The 22935-nt window shown below is 41.4% G+C and overlaps 2 protein-coding genes across 2 annotated transcripts; both read right to left on the bottom strand.

Moving 5' to 3' along the window:
- Positions 1–9598: 9598 nt before the first annotated feature.
- LOC127504957 (fibronectin type III domain-containing protein 7-like) lies at positions 9599–14669 on the bottom strand. Its single transcript, XM_051880133.1, has 8 exons — positions 14421–14669; positions 12773–13033; positions 12413–12676; positions 12035–12295; positions 11695–11955; positions 10772–11035; positions 10361–10624; positions 9599–9918 (listed from the first exon to the last, which is right to left on the bottom strand). Exons 1-8 carry the CDS (start codon positions 14584–14586, stop codon positions 9617–9619), a joined length of 2043 nt encoding a protein of 680 aa, XP_051736093.1. The 5' UTR covers positions 14587–14669; the 3' UTR covers positions 9599–9616.
- A 124-nt stretch (positions 14670–14793) lies between these two features.
- LOC127505332 (fibronectin type III domain-containing protein 7-like) lies at positions 14794–18505 on the bottom strand. The gene is made up of 4 exons (XM_051880798.1): positions 18246–18505; positions 17894–18154; positions 15309–15569; positions 14794–15080 (listed from the first exon to the last, which is right to left on the bottom strand). Exons 1-4 carry the CDS (start codon positions 18484–18486, stop codon positions 14794–14796), a joined length of 1050 nt encoding a protein of 349 aa, XP_051736758.1. The 5' UTR covers positions 18487–18505.
- Positions 18506–22935: the final 4430 nt, after the last annotated feature.

The raw sequence follows: 22935 nt of genomic DNA on the forward strand, positions 1-22935 counted from the left end.
TTCATATGAGAAAATAATGAAATAATGTTTGGTGTCCTGTTAATTATACTAGTAGTCAATCATATGGACATCTCTAAAATATTGATTACTACATTGGTACATATAGGTGTTGCATTTTAATTATTTTCCCCTTTCATACCAGATGCAATTTCCAGGGCTGTGCCAGGTCGGCTGTGGCAATGTCCATCATGTGATACCATGGTAACATTGTATGTTTGTCCACAAGCTAGTCCCCTCAGTTCACAGTTAGTGGAGTTGCTGGAGCAGGTGGAGATAAGACCCCCGGGTGTCCGGGCATCAGCAGTGTAGGAAATAGAGCCATCGGTGGGAGTCCACTGCAGCAGTATGGAGTCAGTGTAGCAATCCAGGTGTGTAGCAGTAACTTCTGGAGCACAGGGAACTGCAGGAAACAAAAATATCATCTGTTATACAAAGAACAACTATATAAGACAAAAATAATATAATATATAAAAATCAAAAGACAGAATGGATTTCTTTGATCTAGAACAGTGGTCTCCAAACTCATTCCCGGAAGGGCCACTGTCCTGCAATGTTTAGCTCTAACCCCAGTTAAACACACCTGAACCAGTTATTTAAGGTCTAATTAGGCATACTAGAAACTTCCAGGCAGGTGTGTTGAGGCAAGTTGGAACTGAACTCTGCAGAACAGTGGCCCTCCAGGACAGAGTTTGGAGACCCCTGATCTAGAACAACAAAACCAAAACTAGACAGACATAACTGTACCTGTGCGGAAGTGTTCTGTCTGACTGGGCAAACTTGAGCATTCATCTCCAACAGCAATCACCTGAATAGTGTAATTATCTCCACAGATGAGATCACTAAGTCTGCAATGTGTAGCAGGCCCAGCGCTATCACAGGATATGAAATTGAATGTACTGCTCCAGGCGTAAGCAGTGTAGTACAGCGCCCCCATGCTTGCGTTCCAAGACACATATGCCTCAGCAGAGGCACAGTCCAGAACCACAGACACATCTGTAGGAACACAGGGCACTGCAAAAGAGAGAGATACTCAGCCTAATTCACCAAAGACAGGAGCATGTGAAAAATCCAGCACAACTTTTACTGAAAAAATGCAAAAGCATATTAAGCTAAAAAATTTGATACCAGGATCCAACCATAGTAACATTACCAGGTTCAAGTTCATGGAAAAGCTCTGACGGTGTGCATGAACAAAATCATGCAATGCCAGAACAGGTACCAGAAAATTTTGATCTGGACTCTATGTGTGAAAGAGGCTTTAGAGTACAATACAGGACTTTTCACTCTTGAAATAGGTAACCCTGGGTCATTGTAAACCCCAGGTAAACAGAATCATGGGTTATCTTTATTTACGTTTCACACTGCACATTCCTAAACTCCGGGATAAATCCTTATCTGCATATTTGCGGTGTCAGTATTGCTGACTGGACAAACGCAGCATGTGATCTCTTTACATAAAGGCTCTAGCATCGCACATCCTCATATTACACATTGCTGACTGTTATATGAAGTTTTTTTCTGAGTTAACTTCGAACTATAAAGGTAAGAATGATGGTCTCTTCTTCATTCTTCCTATCATGCGAAGAAACAACTGTTTATACATCGCGCTGCGTTTCCGTGACTGCCCAAAGTGTATGAATATAAGGTGTGCGATTGGTTGCCAGTTACTAAGTATCTAGTTGTAACATTCTAACACTGCATAGTTTCACACTGTACAAGTTTGGCACCGCAATGCAGAGTTAACACCGCAAAAGCTCCAAAGCAGGGTTTCATATCCCCGGGTAAAAAGCAGTGCTAACTTCATAACTCTGGGTAAAAAGCGGTGCCAACCCCCTTCTAAAGTGAAACGCTCCTTTACCCGGGCTTAAAAGCAGTGTTTAGAAAGACGATAACCTAGGGTTAAGCGCAGTGTGAAATGCTACTTTACCCGGGGTTAAAAGCAGTGTTTAGAACAACGATAACCTGGGGTTAAGTGCAGTGTGAAACGCTGCTTTACCCAGGGTTAAAAGCAGTGTTTAAAATGACGATAACCCAGGGTTAAGCACAGTGTGAAAAGCCCTTACCTGTGTTGAGGTTTGTGTATTTGTGTCTAATATTTATGTTGCGGTAGGTCTGTTTGCATGCCTTACCTGTGTTAATAGCACTCAGCGCACTGGGTGTTGAGTTACATTGGCGACTGGAAGCAATAATGCTAACATTGTATGTTTCGCCGCAGGACAGTTTGGGCATGCCACAGCTCGATGACCAGGACATGCATGTTCCCAGAGGCCCATCTGGGCCTTGCACTGTTGCTGTGTAGTATTCTGCACCATCAGCTGGCTCCCAGGTTACTGTAGCAATGTTGGATATACAGTCCATAAAGCCAGAGATGGATGTGGGAGTGCAGGGCTCTGCAAAAAGACAGAATGACACAATCCAATTCATACAATAAGCGTGACATCGTTATGCCAATAGTCAAGACTGTTGTCCTTTCGAAAGAGTTGCGTACTTATTTTGGCACTGTGTATTTGGGTGTGTGTAAGAGGGTCCTAACCTGTCTGTAGTACTGAAGCATTGCTGGGGTGGCTCCTACATACATGTCCCACAACTTGCACAGTCAGATAGTATGGCTGACCACAGTTGAACTCTGAGAACTGTGCACTTGTGTTATTGGTGGAGAGTTCCATCCGGTGACCACTGCTAGATTCTGCAGACACCAGGTACATCTGAGCATTTTCACTTGCTTCCCAGGTGAGGGAACCCACTCTCATGTCACAGTTGAAAGAGGACACCAGTTTCTGAGGGATGCATGGAGCTATACACAATACAGGCCATCTCGATTAGCCATTTCTAGAAAGTCCGTTTCATTTGTTGAAACATTGAAACATTGTCACTTCATATAATTATACATTTATTTTTATCAGCAACTCACCCATGTTGATGATTGTTCTTTCACTGGGATTACTGCTGCAGATTTGTGCACTGGCAATGACCTGGACCACGTAGATTTCCCCACAATGCAGATCCTCCCAGATACAGAAAGTTCTGTTTGTTATGCAAATGTGCGAGTGGCCATCCTGTCCTTCGGCAATGGCGGTGTAAATCTCTGCACCATCACTGCCAGCCCAGCTGACAGCGCCCAGGTTAACCTCACACTCTGCGAAGGTCTCAATGTGGTACGGCACACATGGGGCTATAGGAAAAAAGCAGTGTTTGATACACAATGCAAGGACACAGCTCAAATGTGGTATAAATGTCAGAAAACTTTTCTGTGGCAATTTTGTCACTTGTAAGTTCGCCTTTCAGTACAGCCTTTTATATATGAGTGTAGGGCCATACCAGTCGTAAAATGGGCAGGAGCGCTTGGTATGCTGTCACAGACATCATTTTCCCCCACTGTTGTGAAGGTGTAGGTCTGTCCGCAGAGAAGCTCTGCTGTTAGCATAGATTCAGACGTCTGGAATGAGTTGGAATATCCTAGGTTGCTTGAGATAAGCACTGTGTAACTCAGTGCACCTCTGCTGTGATTCCAGTTCAAGAGAACTGTGTTGTTATCACATGATCCTGAAACGGTCATTTGGGTTGGCTGACAAGGTTCTGAAGAAACAGACAATGCAAAGGTTTCATTGTGATGTGTCATTAAATGAAAACACTAATAGATTATTTCTTCTCCCACTTTCCACTGCTTTGCCCCCTTTCCTCTCTTTCTTTTTGAAGACACACCCGACAATCAGTCAGCCAGATTTCAAACAAATCTGAAATTTATCATAGTGTGAATAACTTCATAGAGTTTTCTACAGTCTGGATCTTCTTGTAGCATGCTTGTCAAAGAAACATGGCAAGTTTCTGCAGTATGCTAGGCTGTACTGCAGGGATAGGCAACGTCGGTCCTGGAGTGCTGCTGTCCTGCAGAGTTCAGCAATCTTACATTGTGAATCGCAACCGTTCAGATCCGATTTGTGTGTCCATGCCGCTTTTTCGTTTTCCTGAATATCTGCATTGGTTTTCTGTGGCAATGATGTTGCGTTGGTAGGTATACGCCAAAGACAACAACAACAAACTTGTGTTGGATCTAAACTCTGCAGGATAGTTAGCCTCTAGTGGCCTGTTAACAAACTCTGAATCTAAGATTCAAGTTTAAAGATGACAAAACCAAAGAAATCCAATCCGGTTAAGATCAAGCTCAGCAGGCTCACATCGCTCACTATGAACGTTCTCTGTCAACTTAGGGTTAGGGTCAAATCACTTTAATTTGGTGTGAGAAATACAGGGGGAGGGGTTTTATTGCATCAGATATGTGTCACTTTGCTCACAACTGATTGGTCCAGTTTTAATGTGCAGTCTTTTACCCAGATAAAAACCTGCTCCGGGGCAGGTTAGCAAGGGAAGAACAAAACACTAAATTTGGTTACGGTATTGATCTGACAAAATTATTTGGCAAAAAATGGCAAACTACAGCTATAGGTTTTATTTTACTCTGCAAAAAAATGCATAGAAAACAAAAAGCTCACAAGAAAAGGCACACGTTTACTACAAAATTAATATTTCATTCGTTATCTCTTGTTTTTGCATGATCATAATTTCTTTGTATGACAGCCTGCACAAAAATTATGTCCGCACAATTTGTCATGTTTCATTGTGTTATCACAAATAAAACAATTGACTCCAAACACAACTATGCAATGTGCTTACTAAATCTTCAACAAATTTTTACTACTATTTGAATAAAGGGTGAAGATATCAATTTTCCTTTGCTGGACATCAATTTGGCCACTTCTATATAACAAAAATGAAATTTGGAAGATAGAATGATCTACCTGTTTGAATGTATACAGTGCTGCTGACGTCACTGTGGCAATATGTACTGTAGGCTGTGACGGTGAAGGCGTACTCCACTCCACACTTCAACCCACTCGTTTCACAGTTGTCAGTTGTAGAGTTACAAACTGTAGCTACTTCTCCTGTGCTGAGAGTTGCGCTAACAAGGTAGTATAGCACATCATCCCTTTGCTCCCAGGTCAGTACAGCTGTTGTAGACTGGCACTGAAAGTCTGCGTTCACATGCAAAGGAGCACAGGGGCCTAGGACAAAATAGGATAGTCTAGTTATCAGCTATATTCATTTTGTACTGTTACATTGCGAGTGTTTCATACTTTTCGCAAAATAAAAATATGGTGACTCACGTGTTTGGAAGGTCACTCCTGTCTCCTCTGTAACCTGACATCCATCATTGATTGCTGTGAGCCTGACCGTGTAAGTCTGACCGCAGGCAAGCTCACTGATATTACAGTAATTCTCTTGAGAGTTGCAGGTGGCGATGTAGCCGTTGTTACTGATAGCAGTGAGCTCATAGGACTCAGCACCGCCACTCCAGGCCCAGCTGAATAATGCCATTTCATCTTCACAGACCACGTTGACAGTGACTGAACTGGAAACTGGTAGACAGGGGGCTAGACACAAAGACACAGCAGTGAATCACAATTCTGCTATGGACACTTAAGGCTGGGCAGTATGACATTATACCATTAGACATTTTAAAATGTATACTGTGGTATATATATATATATCTCTGAAACTGTCAGTAGGCAGCACACTGCGCTCTAGTGATGGGCGATTTCGAAACACTGCTTCATGAAGCTTCAAAACCTTTACGAATCTTTTGTTTTGAATCAGTGGTTCGGAGCATGTATCAAACTGCCAAAGTCACGTGATTTCAGTAAACAAGGCTTTGTTACGTCATAACTGTTTCAGTATTTCAATGGATCGCCGCTGGGGGGCGATGATCTCTATAAAACCATGAATGATTGGGATTCACTAAGATTGCCCCCCAGCGGCGAACCATTGAACAAGTGTCTATGGGTTTTACCTGATCTCTGATCAGTTTTAAACATTTTAAGATGTTTTTTATGCGACGTTAGTATAATTAAAAGGAATAATAATAAGTTAATGGTCTCTTATTGGCCTGTTTAGCTGAGCCATCCATGCAACAAACAAACAAGCCCTATTTTACAGACACGCTTGATATTTAATCATATTAGATGATTAATTAATAGCATTTGATATATTTTACTTTTAATAAAACATTTGCAACAGGTTTGTAAAAGGTGTTTTTATGCATGTTTGGCCTGAGTTTTTGTTGCATTTCCACTGTTGTGACCGGCAGGGGTCACCAGCATGTGGCGTTTTGAACACTTTGAAACAGTGAATCATTTTGTGAAGCAATTGGTTCTATTGATTCAAAGCTTTGAAAAGCATTGTTTCTCCCATCACTACTGCACTTTATTATTTACACATGAGATCAGCACATTTTCATGTCTGTTTTTGGTTTTGTTTTTGTATTTTTGTCTTTTATTTTGAATTTCTCTTAGTCATGTTTCCTGTTCATGTCATGTGTTCCCCTTGCTTCATGTGTTATGTTTTCATTAGGTGTGTTCAACTTGAAGTGGTGCTGCATGACATTAAAGTACCACCCAAAGCTTACGGGACCATCTGCTCTCTAATCGCTCTTGCAGGAGTTTGATGTCATACACGATTGGTTTGTGCAGCACTGCTTCAAGTCGAACACACCTGTTGGCTGTTTTAGTCATGTGGTTCTCTGTTCTGTTTTGTCATTGGTTCATTGATTTCAGTGTGTTTTAAGTCATTAGTCTTTGGGTATAGCCCTCATGTTCACATTGTTTGGTGTCTATTCAACTTATGGAACGAACATGGCGCCAGTTCCATTTTTTCCGTAAGTAGAAAGGCGTAGGACATACAGCGTAAGCTTTTTGAAGAATACGGAATCATTTGTGTTTATAAAGCATATACATTTGAATTTTTTAGAAAATGACCGATCGTTGCCGCTAGATAAGACCCTTATTCCTCGTCTGGTATTGTTAAAAGCCCTTTGAAGCTGCACTGAAACTCTAATTTTGACCTTCAACAGTGGAGTCCATTGAAGTCCACTATAAGGAGAATAATCCTGGAATGTTTTCATCAAAAACCTTAATTTCTTTTCGACTGAAGAAAGAAAGACATGAACATCTTGGATGACATGGGGGTGAGTAAATTATCAGGAAATTTTCATTCAGAAGTGAACTAATCCTTTTATAGATGAAACTGTGTTCGTTTACCGCATCAACAAATTTGATGGCATGATGCCAAAATGACTCTGAGGCTGTATCTCTGCAATGCATTGGCATATTGACAACAAACTTTGCATGTGTCATTACACTGACCACACCATACACTGACCACACCACATCAATTTGGTCACAGCGCCACCTATTGGTTGAAAGTGATGAACCATTAAATTAAATTACTAGTGACTGTATTTGATTTTTTTTTTTAGCTATTTTGCCTAAAGTGATTTTAATGTGTCTTTAATTGCTCATTGTTGCAGCTGATCTGACTTAGGCATGACTTATCGTGCCTTCTTTGTGCTTGGCCCCTTAATTGCTGCTTGCAGCTATATTTTAATTTTATTTTTAAAAAACTAAACCTGGCTCTCACCATGAATATAGCCATAGAAGCTGGAATGGTGTTAAAAAGGAAAGAAAGAATGATGCCCTAACCTGTTGTGAGAAGAACGGTCTCGCTGTCCGTGCTGTTGTAAGTTCCTCCAATGGCGCGTACTTGAGTGCTATAAACAGTGCCACAGACCAACCCCGTCACACTGCAGCTAGAGCTTGTGGTGTAGCAAGACAAGCTTTGACCATTACGACCCTCCAGGAAAGCCTCGTATGCCACCGCCCCAAAACTCTCTTCCCAAGACACAGTCCCTACATCACTTGAGCAGTTCAGATGGGTTTGCACGTTCTGGGGTGGGCAGGGTTCTGGTGAAGCACACATAGTTGTTGGACGCATGTGCAGAAAGCACTAAAAACATTGGGATAATGGCAAATTGAATGCACCTGTGTTTAGAGTAGTTGATGTAGACACAGCATCTCCTTGGCAGACGTTGTTATGTGCTGTCACAGTGATGTCATATGTCTGGCTGCAGGACACATTGTAGAGGACACAGGAGGTGTCACTGGTGGAACAGGACAGCACTGATCCCAGATCAGCGACAGCCTGCGCAGTGTATCTGGTAGCACCTCTGCTCCTGTCCCAGGATAGCTGGCCAATAGACGGGCTGTACTGCACTTCAACATGCTGAGGTACACAGGGACCTGAGTTCATAACGAAGATAAAGAAATTCATTATAATAGTGCAAAATACAGTATTGTAGTGCAAAAGTCGCCAAAACAGTGCTGGCAATTGTGGGTGGTTGCCTGGATGTTAGATGTAGTTTCTGCTGGTATTATGGGCAATTGCCAGGATATTGTTAAACAGTTGTTGAGGTGTTCTGAGAAGGTTTTAAAATACTGCTGTGTTCTGGGTAGTGGTAGGAATCTCAGGGTACCTCACGATACGACACGATCACGATACATGGCTCACGATAATGATAATATCGCGATACAGTGATTCTGCGATAATCGATATATTGCTAGACAATTCTATAATGATACATCACGATATCTGTCTAGCTATGAAAACAAAATGCCAGTGAAAAGGTTAAGTGCAGGTTTTCTCTCTTTATTAAAGTCCAAACTGTTGGAAAACAGCACAAAAAGTTTTTCAGTCTGTAAATTAAACTTAACATTTTAAGTAAATTAAACATTTTATGCTAATACTTGTTAACAGCTTAAACTTTTCTTTGCGTCTAAACTGACACATTAGTTAACTGCTTAACTTTTATATAACCTGTACATTCAAAAAAATTACCAACCTCTTTTGTATAAACCTGGGAACATCTCAGTGTTTACCAGCTTCCTTAAAATAACCCTGGGAATAGTGTTGTCAAAGGTAGCGACTTGGGTATTTTAAAATGTTAAAAATGTGACGATACCAGCATAGCCTAGTGTTTTGAGCGCTGTTGAGCGGATTCCTAAACACCTCTGATTGATTATGTCTGTGATTGGCTACAAAGATCAACACTTCTAAAACATATTGTAAATAGACATCTTTGACGTTCTTCACCGAGCGCTTACAGATTCACGTGGGAGCGTTTGAAAGCAGGCATCTGTCAGCGGATCCCTAATATATCCGCTGATAGAAGAATCCGCTGATAGACGCCTGCTTTCAAATGCTCCCATGTATATCTGTGTAAGTGCTCGGTGAAGAACATCAAAGATGACCTATGTTTGTCACATCAAGGGTATAAAGGCCTAAGTGCATCCAGACTTCGAACTTAAACGTGGCTGGGGCATCTGTTATTTTACTCACACTGCTGTCTGCCATCACCGTTAAAAATCTATTTTTCTTATGTTCACGTTTTCCTCATTCATGTGTTCCCTCATTCAATCTATTTAGAGCACCTTATTTTATTAATTAAAATATTGATATTTGGCACTAGCGTATTGATTCTCGTATAGCACAGAGAAGGACAACGATATATCGCCGTATAGCTATTTTGTCCCACTTCTAGTTCTGGGTGGTTGATAGTGTGTGTGGGTGGTTTCTAAGGCATTATTAGGTGTTTGTTAGGGTGATGTTTTGGGTAGTTGCCAGTGTTGATATGTGGATGTTGATATGTGGTTGTTGAGGCCTTCCGAGTGTTTTTAGCGTGCTGCTGTGGGGTTGCTAGACCGTTCTGGGGGTTTGCTTAGAGTACTGCTTAGGAGTATTCTAGGAGGTGGTTTGAGTAGCTTTGCTCACCTGTACTCAGGGGTCCACTCATGGTTGCAGCACTGCTGCAGGTTTGTCCTTCTGCTAACACCGTGATGTTGTAGCTCTCTCCACAGGCTAGTCCTGTCAGCTCACAGTTGGTATTGTTGCTTTCACAGCTGAGTGCATGACCAGACTCATCAACTGCTGTGGTCACGTACTGCATTGCCCCAGTGCCTGGCTGCCATGACAAAGCAGCCGTACCAGATTGACAGTCCATTAGTGCCCGAATGCCACGAGGCATACAAGGAGCTGAAATACAGACAAATGACATGCTACATTAAAAACACAAAGGGTACCAGCAGGGTCCAGATTAACTTTTTGAAAATTTCACTATCAATGGCTCATAGTATGCCACATTGTATTTTGCATTGTTCATGCAAAAAAAAAAAAAAAAAAAAGATACATTTAATACATTTAATGGTAGTTTTTCCAAAAATGTAAATGTTGTTATAAGAACAGTTCTAAAACGAGTTCTAAATTCTAAACTAAATAGTTTGAATATAATTGACATACTTCAGTCCTGAATTATTTAGCAATTCAGAGAAATGTTACAAGCCTACAAAGTTTTTGATTCTGCCATGGCACCATAAGTATTAACAAGTCTTTTTGAAATGGGTCAGAAACTTTTAGGGAAATTTGACTGGTGTGTGTCTGTGTAAATCTGTTCTCATTGCTTTTTTTTTTTTTTTACCTGTATTTACGTCAATGATGGCGCTGGGCAAGCTGTCACAGTATCCGTCTGACGCTATCACACTGACATGGTAGGTCTGTCCGCAGGCGAGGCTGTTAACTGTACAGGTGGTGTCGTTCATGCTCTGACAGTTGGTGAGATGGCCGTAACTATCCTCAAGCATAGCTGTGTAAGAGTCTGCTCCTGCGCTCTCCTGCCAGAACACGGACAGGTCGTTCCCTTGGCAGATCACATCAGCGCTCACATAATCCGGCACACAGGGCACTGAACATGAGAGAAGTGACTGTCAGTTAAATCGAGTGATTAGGAACAAGAAAAGTTCAGGTTTGTCTTGAGTAACTACGGCAGATGTTTCCGCACCGTCTGGTTCATCAGCATTTACAATGCACATCACAATAAAATCACACAAACCTGTCCTAATTGGAGCAGCTTGACTGGGTGGACTGGTGCAGATGCTGTCTTGCGCTATTACTGTGGCAGTGTATGGCACACCACACATCAGCATTGTAAGATCACATGACTGACCAAACCCTGAGCAGCTGTCGAAGTGAAGCCCGTCATCGCTGATGGCCCTGACCATGTAGAGCTCACCAACTTCATTGCTCACCCATGACATGGTGGCTACGTTATCACTGCAGCTCGTACTGGACACCAGACTCTCCGGAATACAGGGAACTGTGGGTTGAAATACACGCTGATGACTGAAAGAGTATCCCTAGGATATATAGCAAGTTTCACAGAGAGGGTACAAAAAGGGTTTGAATCTCTTAAAAAAGAAGTAAGATTCCCTAAGTAAGTGGATGGAGGTGCCTAGCTTTGAGAAAATTATCTTATTTTATTTGTAGGGGTTGAAACGCGTAGCGCTGAAAACCTATTTTAATTAAGATTTTCAAAGATCAGCATTCTGACCATAGGTGGCGCTATAACTATTAAAAACCATATATTTCCTTAGTAAATTGCTTATATTGGCTGTAAATGGTCTTTTCCATCTCTGATCTAGGTAGTTACAGGCTTGCGAAATTGCTTAAAGGCCTTAAAGCAGTTGAACCCCGATAATTGCTGCTCGCAGCTATATTCTATTATTTTTATTTTTTTCTCTTTAGTTTTGCAACCCTGTTAGCAGAATTTGTGACATCAATTCAGTTTACAAATCTGATGTTTGATTTTGTTATTTTCTATATATAAAGATTTAGAGAAAGCATACAAATTACATTAACAGTTACAGTAAATAAAATAAATTATCCACATATATATATATATATAATTTTTTTTTTTTTTTATTAATTTTCTTAAAGCAGCATTGGTAACAGTGTTGTATGGTCAGTGTGTATTACCTGACCGTACGATGACCTCAATGCTCTGAGAGCTGTTGCATGTTCGTCCCTCAGCAGTGACTGTCAGGACGTACATCTGGCCGCAGGGAAGGTTAATGACCTCACAGGAAGTGGAGTTTGCCGTGCAGCAGGTGGTCTCCCCATCTGTACGTTCCAAAGTGGCAGTGTAGCTCAGTGCGCCAACGCTCTCGTCCCATGACACACTCACCATACCAGTGCCACACCCCACTGATGTGACCACATTCTGAGGTGGACAGGGGGCTGAAAGAGAAAAAGAGACAGGAAGTGTGAAATTATTTTATGATGTTATGATGTTACATTTTAAGACTGGTAGACTCACCTGTTTCAGATTCCATTGTGTTGCTCGTAGGGCTGTTGCACTGACTGTTTGAAGCAGTGACACTGAAGTTGTAGAATCTTCCACATTGTAGCTGTTCAACTGTACACTGGCCCTCAGTTGAGTTACACTGGTACACCTCTCCATCACTGTCAGTGGCAGTGGCGATGTAGAGCTCTGCCCCGGCTGACTCTTCCCATGTCAGCCAAGCCGAATCAGAAAGGCAGTCCATCTCAACATCCAACATCAGGGGAACGCAAGGAGCTTTATACACAAACACACATCCCAAAAGTAAAATTTGTGACAGACAAACAGAAAAACAAATAAATATTTAGTTATGGAGAAATATGATGCATTAAAAATACATTAAATGTGACTAACCTGCCATAACATACTGGACTGGTGCATTTGCCCCAGTGCAGCCATCCCTTAATGGCACTACAGTCACATTATAATCTATGCCACAGGTCAAAGTGATGTCACAGCTGGTCTCTGTGGTGTTACATGTGTAGTAATTTTGGTCGTTATTGAAATCAAAGGCCTTTGCAATGTAGAGCACACCATCTACACTAGAGTCCCAGGACACAGACACAGTGTTTAATTCACAGTCCAAGACTGTAAAGATAGCATCTGGTGGGCAGGGGGCTGAAGAATCCAGAAAAAGAGATGTTAGAGTCATCCAAATATTAAATTAAATACTAAATATTATTTTACAGTGCATATGATATCTTCTACAGGTACCTGAGGTGACATGTTGCACAGAGCTTTGGGAACTGTTGCAGGTTTGACTATAGGCAACCACTGTCACGCTGTAAGTCAGGCCGCAAAGAATGTGAGGTACTTGGCAGAAGGTTACGTTAGAGTCACACCCCAGCACTCGACCATCACTGCTTCTCACTGTGGTGTGGTAGTGATGGGCTTGACCTCTCTGTTGCCAGGTAATGTTGAGAACAGTAGATTGACACTCCAGGATAGTCTGCACGTTCTGAGGCACACAAGGGGCTGAAGGGGACACAGAAGTCAAAGGTCACTACTAGCGGACCACCCACCTAAAGGCCCAGACATACTAAACCGTCATTAAAGAACTTGCGGTGTTGGAAGACTGTGGTGTCACCTAATGTCAGCTGCGTCTGGGCCAAAATGTTGAACACACTGCAAAGACTACAGACAACTAACACATACTTTCTGTGCCTATGTGAGATGAAATAACTCTCTATACCAGCAGGTGGCAGTAGTCTGTATTTGTCATTTTAAAAAGGGAAACCAGAAGAGCCTTCTTGTGTGCCGTCTTGACTTGTCATTTTTCTTCTCGTGCCCTGGTCCACTAAGCTGAACAGCCAATCAGAGTGATCTGTCTCACCATTGGGCTCTGCTGCCGATTCAACATGCTCATTCAGCTGAATAGCCGTAATGGTTCTATTAGTGCCAATGGTTTAGATCACACTGCAAAACTGGGCCAACAGATGGTCAATGATGGCCCGACTTTGTCTGACCATCGGTTTGGTGTATCATGGGCTTTAATGTAGTAATTTCAGACCACTGAATGCAGTAGGTGATTTATAGGTTGAGTTTTGCCTGTGCTAGGGTGTTTTGGGTGGTTACAAGGGTGTCATTAGGGGCTTTCGCACCGGAGGAACTTTTCATAGTTCCTATAACTATTGGCAGAAGTTGTGTTCGCACCGCAGGAACTAGGAACGATTTAATTTTTAGCAACACCTTTTGGGGAACTAAATTAGCTCCTACTTCAGAGTAGGGTCTAACCCAGCACAAAATGAACTATCAGTGATGTAAGTGTATGTTGATTGGCCGAAACCATGGGAAACACTGGCACCAACCATTTTTAAAAAGCTGTGCAAACACACAATTTATAGCCAATATATATGTACTCCTGCACAACAACCTGAGTGGGAGGTTGTAGGTGAAGCCTTAGTCTCGCGTTGAAGAAGGTCTTGACTCTATCGGAGCTTTCGTTTTCGTCACGGCATTTGTTTCCAGGCGGACCATTAACGAACATGACACACACACATCTCCCGGACATCCTGTAGAATTCAACCAACCAGATGATGACTTTGAAAATCCTGAAGTGTTTCCAGTTAAGTGCGCCATATGCATCAGATGTTCAGCCAACGGTCCGTGAGCATGACGTCTGAGGCTGAGACTAGTGATGGCTTACATCACTTCAAAGTTCCAACTGGCGGTGTGAATGCAGCCAGGAAAATGGCCCTAGGGGAACATTTAGTTCTCGGGGGACCGTCCTTCCTGGTGGCTCATTCATATAACTTAATATAACTACCCGGTGCAAAAGCCCTTATTACACAATAGATAGTGTTCTAAGAGATTTTTAGCTGCATTACATATTGCTAATGGGTGTCAAAAAGAGAAGTCTCACCTGTTTCAAGAATGTGAACTTCACTTCTGGATCCAATACAGTCGCCATCCACACCAGAGACATAAATTTGATAAGTCTGTCCACACTGCAGGCCGATAATATTGCAGGTATGCTGGTCGGTGTCGCAAGTCACCCTATGACCTCCACTGCCCTCAGCAACAGCCATGTAGGACACAGATCCCTGAGAGGCTTCCCAGGAAACAGATACAGTGTTTGAGTCACAGGATGACTGGATGGATACCTGAGTGGGTGGACATGGTGCTGGAGAAGCAAAAGAACACAGAAGCAACATGCTAATCAGTAATGGCAACAATTTATAACAATTAAATATCCTTTACTTAGACATCTCATCACGATAAACCAAAGTTAGTGGCTAGTGGCTTATGAGGTTGTTACCTGACTTGAGGGCAATCCAGTTATATGATTGACTGGGGCAGGTTAGCCCTTCTCCGCTCACACTAACTTGGTAACGGCTGCCGCAGTGCAGGTTGGTAATATTGCAGGCGGAGCCAGATGTATGACAGTCAGCTGTGTGATCTACATCAAAGCCCTCTGCAGAAGCGTTATACATCAGAGTGCCTCTACCGGGCATCCAGGAGATCAGAGCAGAGTCAGCACTGCAGTCCAGAGTTGCTTGAAGATTGGAGTGTGGACATGGAACTAGTAAAGGGTAATACAAACAAGTAGTAGTTTTGTTAAAGCTGCTGTATGAAATTTCTCCACCACTAGAATGTCAACAAAGTAGCATACTACTTTGAAATGTTTATTGTGGAATCATGCCTTTTTAAAGGCATTATCTCACAATGTTTAAATGTGCACTCGGTTCTTGCTTGTTTAACTGGCTGTTTAACAGTGGTTTATCCCGCTGTAAGTGTCTGTGACCAGTACCTGTTGTGACCGTGATGGGTGCGCTGGTCAGGCTCACACAGCTGCTGTCCTCAGCTGTGACTGTAAGGGTGTAGTTTTGTCCACAGTCCAGGTCTGAGAAAGAGCATGTGGTATCTGTGCTGGTACATGTGCTGTTGTTTCCCCGGGTGTTCACGGCATGAACAGTATAACTGCTGGCACCACGTGCAGAATCCCAGCTTACAGTGGTGATGGCCGTCTCGCAGTCTGTTGTTGCCACAACATAAGTGGGCACACAGGGAGCTGAGAGAGACAGAAGAGTGTGTTAGGAAAGCCATGGATCCACAAACATGGGAAGAAAAAAGATATTTTTTCTTGAAGCAGTATAACAAAAGATATGTAGCTACAGTGTTTCCTCTATATAGAAAGAATTGTTGAAGAGTTTGGATTAGATTTTCAGGAATAAACCCAAGAATCCCCTGTGGCTATCTTCATGAATTTTGCCCTGTACCTTTCAAGTGTTTAAACTGAAGTTTACTTTTTAAAGATGTGGTGTGCTGTCAATTACCACAGAGAGTAGTATTGACTTGTCCCTCACTTTATAAAAACAAAGGAAAAATGTCTGCGGAGAACTGCACCTTCAGTGAAAGTCTGTTGAACAAGTGTCCCATGTTTAAAAGTAAAAAAAAATTAAATCACATTTGTTAAATCACTTTGTTTTCTTTATTATATTCACATATTTCATTATATGCATTGTCGTATTCCCAAAGGCTGAAAATCATGATTCGCTCAGATTGCATCTTTAACTCTTTCCTCACCAGCGTTTTCTAAAAAAGTTGCCTGCCAGCACTTCACTTTATATCAGGTGTCTTTAATGACTATCTACTAACATTTAAATGAATAATTTGATACAATGCACTTATTGTGTACATACATGTTTTCATATGCAAATAGAGACCAAATTTTTCTTAGAGCATGATACAGAGCTAAGAGTTGGTTACAACTACACAGTCCAGCCTAAGATAGCTTTCATATTAGGAGATAGTTGCATGCATCAGGGAGCCGCTTTCAAAATGTGTGGTATTAAAATTGCATTTGAATGCACACTCGCGTTTTACTTTCACGATCACGCGCACTCTGTGAATAGGGAGTGGAGGTGCTGAGCGTGCGTTCTCTAAGATCAGACATTTGTCAGACGGTTAGGCTCTGTTGTGCAACAAATCCTCCGCCATGTTCTTGTCAGTCATCCCGTCACTTACTCTCGACATGTGATCAGTGAACTCTGATTCCTGCACTACGTATGACTCTGCAGCTCGTGTTGGATGAGCTCGATGGGATTGAAGCTACTGTTATCCAACTGAATTAAATGGCTTTTATTTCTATAAAAAGCAAAACGACAGTGGAGGCGTAATGTAATTGTAGCAGTGGCATATTCTATCCTAATTTCACCCTCACGCTCCATCATGGCAGTATCACGAGACAGTTTTTCACCTCAACGAGAAATCTCATCACATTTTAATCTCACGTCACACCTATAGTAAACTTTCAATATATCATCGCGTTAGAATTATAAAGTTCTATCTGACATTTTTGTCAAAATTTATTTAAGTTAATAATTTAATAATTAAATTAAAATTAATTTAAGTTATTCACATATTCTTATTCTGTGACAACTTATTTAAATTATGTGTTTTTTTTTTTTGTTTTTTTTTTTAAGTTGTGTACATTTTGGGACTTTTTTTAGAAAACAAAAAAGTTCTATCTACAAAAGAGTATGGAATGCAAAAACTTTGAAGCTCAATATCTCAAAACTGCTCAGAATGCAGGTAGAACCTTATAATACTAAGGTGGTGATATTAAAAGAGACTCTGCTTTTTAAAAATAATTAATTAATTAATTAATTATTCCAGCTTCATTTATTCTATTTTTATCTACACTTGAATGTGAGTAAATAAAAAAAAAATAAAAAAAGATTTTGTCAATGACTTCTATCTGCTCCTTCTGGGTTATGCAGAGATAATGTACTATTTCAGAAGAAGTGTAATAGCACTCTGTATAACAGTGAAAACATGGAAAGCTGGAAATCTCAGTGGCAGGGAAGCGCTGTGTCACAAATGACAAAAAATCTTGTCAAGAGTTAATAACTCAAATATCGCAATTATCACCCTGGTGAATGAGCAACAATTTACCTCCGATTTTGGGCTTTTGTCTGCGATCTCCATTAACTGTCTGCGAGCATAAAATCAGGGCTAAAATCGTGTAGTGTGTAAATATATTCAGTGCAATGGATTGGACAAACACTCATGTCTTCAATTGCTTTCATAAACATTTCTGGCATGTTATGGTTAGACTTTTGAAACAAGTGTACAATCAACATGTTTCGAACATTTATTGGCGGTGCTGTACACTTGTATGCTTTCGTTGTAAGTGCACCACATGCATTGAAAAAAATTCTGATGCCAACTGAAGTTTTACTTAACTTGGCGTATTTTTTGCAAAAAAAAATTCTCAAAACTGCTGTATTATCAGTTAATTATCAGCTATATCAGTCTCAGTCTTTATTATCTATATCAGTCTCAGGCTAAAGTTTGAAAAGTATCCCTAACCTGTGTGCAGCTTTGTCTCACCTGTGTCAAAACCGAAGTTCTCGCTGGGAACACTGGTGCAGTTTCCATTGAATCCAACCACACTGAGTGTGTACGACTCTCCACAGCGTAGCTGTGTGAATTCACAAGATCTATTTCTGCTGTTGCACACTATCGCATCACCGGTAAAGTTGAGCGCAGTCACCCTGTCAAACTGATCCGCTCCGTTATTGTCCCATGTGACCGTAGCAATATTAGTGCTGCACTGCAGTTGAACAGATGGGCTCTGTGGTTGGCAGGGGGCTGATGGGATACAAATGATAGAGGGTAATAATTCAGCTTTTTTGGGGTTGGGGTTGGTTTAGGATTGTTAGGATTATTCTAGTCAGTTTACCTGTCTCGATATGGTAGTCTGAACCCTCAATGATTCCACAGTTAGTTTGGGATGTTGTCACAGCAATGCTATAGGTATGGCCACATCTCAAGTTCTCAATGGTACAGGAAGTAGAGCTTGTGTTACAAGAAACCCGAGTGCCATCTGTACCGATGGCCAGGGCTGTATAGGAGTCAGGGTTGTTTGAAATGGGTTCCCAGTGTACGGCTACAGTGTTGGCATTACAATCTAACTGCGCCATCACGTTACTTGGCAGGCACTGCGCTGTGATACACATGTGGAGGTAAAACAAAGAGGAAAATGTTTTACCAATTTTGTCAAGTTTGCCCAAAAAATCTGCTTTGATTGTAGATTAATGTTTTAAATTACCTGAGTCAAACTGGATGCTGTTGTTAGCGGTGCTGTTGCAGAGGCCAACCGTGGAAACCACAGTGGCTGTATATCTATGTCCACACTCAAGCCTCACTGAACAGGAAGTGGTGTCGGATGAACAGGAAACAGCGTGTCCATTGTTGCCCACTACATTGGCAGTATAGGAGTGTGCCCCTGCTCCAGTCTGCCAGCTGATGGTGCCCCTGTTTGTGCCACAGCTAGCAGCTGCTGCCAGGCTACTGGGTGGACAGGGAGCTGTGGATCAAGGGATGAGACTCAGATCAATGCACTTTTTCAGCGGTCTGGGTAATGTGACCGTATTTAATAATATTAATTAAATGTTTAATAATTTTTCTTCAAAGGGGTTAAGAAAATTCTTCAACATTTTTTTTCCACTGAGAGTTGGTGGTTTTCTGTGACAGCAGCCATTGGTGGCATAATGTGGGCATGTCCAGATATTATACTTGCCGCAAATAATATGCAAATAATGCAACTGAACAGTAGAGCTGCATGAATCTGGATAAACTGAGAATCACATTTTTTTTTAAATAGAGATCACTATTCTGAACAGACAACTACAGTCTATTTAAAACAGTTAATTAATTTGAATTATTTATTTAAAGAAAATCGGTTTGAATGAATGATTCAATGACTGACTCATAAATACTTCGCTTGTTTCATTATTTGGAGAATCAGCATTTTTGAATGAATCTCTTGACTGAATGATTCAATGATTTCATTTTTAATTCACTTGTCGCCACCTACTGGTGTAAAGATGTAATCGATACAATTGTTATTTGAAGCTCCAAGTTACTTTTAAAAGGTTATTTACTCTATTTTGATTGATTCCCTAGACATCAGTGTTTATATCTGAACTATAATCTTTTCTCCCAGTACTTCTGTGATAATTTGAATGATTGTAAGACAGAAATAATGATACTGTGAGGTTGAAAAGACTGTTTGTGAAGCTGTTTCACACATGACTGATCCTCTCTCTGGATCAGCGGCAGCGCCGACTCAGATTTGAATGTTTTTTCAAAGGTTTCATAGACATGGTCAAATCGCGATCTTTCAATGGTTAATCGTGCAGCAGGCGTGACACAATGTGGATACTCCTGTTGTTCCAGGGAAGCGATTTCCCACATAACTGTGCTAGTTTCTTATCTCTCATATCACTCCATGGTTTCTTCATGGGTTCCTAACCCTAAACAAAGTTCCTTTCAAGGAAAGTCAGTTCACTTGGCGGCCATATTTGCAATTCGAGTAGGATTGGACGATGTTTCGAAACCCAAATGAAATTCACATTTCAATAACATATTGCAAATCAGCAATAAATTCTAACATGAACTGGCCCATAAATGTAAGCACGAGGCTCTCAGGACGCTAACTGTCTTGGTATACAGTTTTTTTTCTTTGGTTCATAACCATGTGAAAAGCATGATAATGTACAATCAGATAGTCATTAGCACAAAATAAACCCCTTTAAGACCCAGATCATCCTTTCTGGGATTATTTTGCCATAATATCTGGCTTACCATACATTATTTATTACATATTTGATTATACAGTAATAGACCAATGCTGTGTGAAGCCGATAACTGTAAATGTTTGATATTTATACCTGTGTAGATCTGTGTTGGGCTTCCGAACGGACTGGTGCAGGTGCTGTCCTGAGCAGCCACTTGTGCGATGAAGCTCATTCCACAGTGCAGCCCTGTTAGAGCGTGGGATGTTTGCACTGTGCTGGAGGTGGAGTTCAGCCCATCCACCTGATGGATGAACAGGAAGTAAGTGACTCCAGATTCTGTGCTGGGGTCCCATGTGATGCTGATGTCATTAGTAGTGCAGTTGGTATGACCGGCCAGATTGGAAGGCGGGCAGATAGCTAGAAGAATGAGAAATTGGGTCAAAATCAAACACTAGTGGGACTTGATAAGACAGGTTCGTTTGACTGTATGGCCTATGTTTGAAAACAAGGACAAGACAAATCCTATAATACTATGTGTCCAGTTTCCTGACCTGATCTTAGATTGACAGGTGTGCTGGGTTGACTCTGACAGCCACGTTCCACCGTAGCCACGGTAACAGTGTAGTTCTCTCCGCAGTGCAGATCACTGAAGGTGCAGTTGGTGCCTTTGGAGGTGCAAGTGTGGGTGTGGCCATCCGTACCCGTTGCCGTGGCAATGTATGTTTCAGCATTAGTGGTGGCAGTCCAAAGGACACGTCCAACATTACCACTGCATAGTAGAGAAACTTCAACGTGACTGGGAGGACAAGAACCTGAAGGGGTTATTGAAGGAAGAAAATGGTTTTCTTAGTCTCCACAGTAACAAATTTATGGTTACTAAACTAAAGCTCCTTAGTGCGTACTTTATAACAGGAACCCTTCACAGAAAGAGTACACAACTGGGCTTGAAACTCTTAAAGTCATCAGATGATTAGTAAGCACTGCTCAGAAAATGTTGTTCATTCACGAGGTTGTAGACTCGGCTTAAATTAAGCTGTCACTCAGTAGTGGCCAGCACTAAATAGAGAAAATGGAATTATATAATTTACTGGTGCGTTAGTGCCCCCTCCCCCTTTTTCAGCGTCGCTGGTCACAGAAGTATTTTTTTCATTCATTTTTCCCATAGGGATTTTTAAAAAGTATTCGTTAAATAGTTATCAGCAATTAACCAAACCAACCAGCTACGAGGAGAATCACAACACTACAAACTTTGATTTGAAGCAAAAAAGTTTTTAAAAATTGGACAAAAAGACAAAGTTACAAGACTGTGAACTGCTTTAGTGAGGGAACAAACTACAGTCCCATGAAGCACTGCGAACAGCATAATCGAATTAAAAACGATGGCAAAACACAACTACTCATTTACAAATGTTGATTATAGTATGTATAAAAACAATATATTTTTAGTTTATTGCAAAATAGGCATATATATGCAAACATTTCAGCATAGGGAGATCGACTCGATTACGCCATTCATAGTGCTTCATAGGAGTGGGCGGAGCTAAAGAGATATTTTGGTGCATGTTGCTTTTTTGACTGATTTGTGGAATTTTCTGTACAGCATCATAAGGAATGTAGTTTTTTTCACCAGGAATTCCACTGTTAAACACAGTTATTTTAAAAATAAGTTGAAATAATGCAGGCTGACAGCTTCAGCAGAAGCAAATATCGATTAACAACCTCGCAGCTCACAGTAGGGCTGTCTTTAAAGGTTTATAAGTTATCATTCAAAACCAATTTCCAAATGGAGAAAATGAATGGATTTTTTACTTCCAAAATCAAGTGTTGCACTCTATAGTTCTCACTGTAAAAAAGACAGTGTTTTTGCCTTTATTGCTTAAAAAGCAATGGGACAGCAATTTGTAGCACATTTGTGGAAACTGCTTATACACACCTGCACTGAAAGTGTAGGGAGCGGTAGGGAACCCAGCACACGTTTCAGAGAAGGGTGTGATTACAATGTCATAGGTCTGAGAGCAGTGCATGTTGGGTAGTTGACAGCTGGTGCCAGTGACGATGCTGTGTCTGACATCGCCATCATGGCCCATAGCAGTGACGTTATAGCCCACGGCTCCAGGACTTCCCTCCCAGGACACATAGGCGGTGTTGTTTGAACACTGTAGTCTTACACTCACATTCTGTGGGGCACAAGGGGCTGAGAGACAGAGAAGTGTCATTATTGTCTTCCATAAAGTGTTTCTTTCTAAACATTTACTGAAACTAATTTCATATGCAATAAGGGAACATTCATAGAAATCTTAAACGTACAGCATTGGGGAAAAAAAGATAGTGCAAGATGGTTATGAAAAAATAAATTACTGGTTTTGGTGCAAGTAACCTCGAAAAAGCAACTAAAAAATAAAATGAATGTAAAACAAGGTAAAGGTAAATGATCAGAAAAAGATTTGCTAATGTTTCCAAGGTGCATCCTGCAGGAATGCTGTTTATGCGTGTTCACCTGTCTGCAGTTGCATGTGAGCTGCGTTGCTGCTGTTGCAGTGTCCAGAAACTGAATCCACAGAGACATTATAAAGACTTCCACACCTCAGCGTATTGATGGAGCAGTGGGTTTGTGCTGTGCTGCAGGAGTCCGAGTGACTGCTCGTCTCCACGCGCACACTGAAGCTCTCTCGGCCCAGACTCTCGGTCCAGCTCAGCAGAGCGGTGCTGGTGCCACAGCTGTAGTTCGCGCGCACTTCAGCAGGGGTGCAGGGCGCTGCAAACAGCAACAGAATACGCTTTTACTTGGCTCTAAAAGTTAATATTGAGACTATAAAATCATATTATACACCAATTGGCTTGGCTGATTTC

The sequence above is a fragment of the Ctenopharyngodon idella genome, chromosome 22, assembly GCF_019924925.1.
Source record: "Ctenopharyngodon idella isolate HZGC_01 chromosome 22, HZGC01, whole genome shotgun sequence".
Lineage (NCBI taxonomy): Eukaryota > Metazoa > Chordata > Actinopteri > Cypriniformes > Xenocyprididae > Ctenopharyngodon > Ctenopharyngodon idella.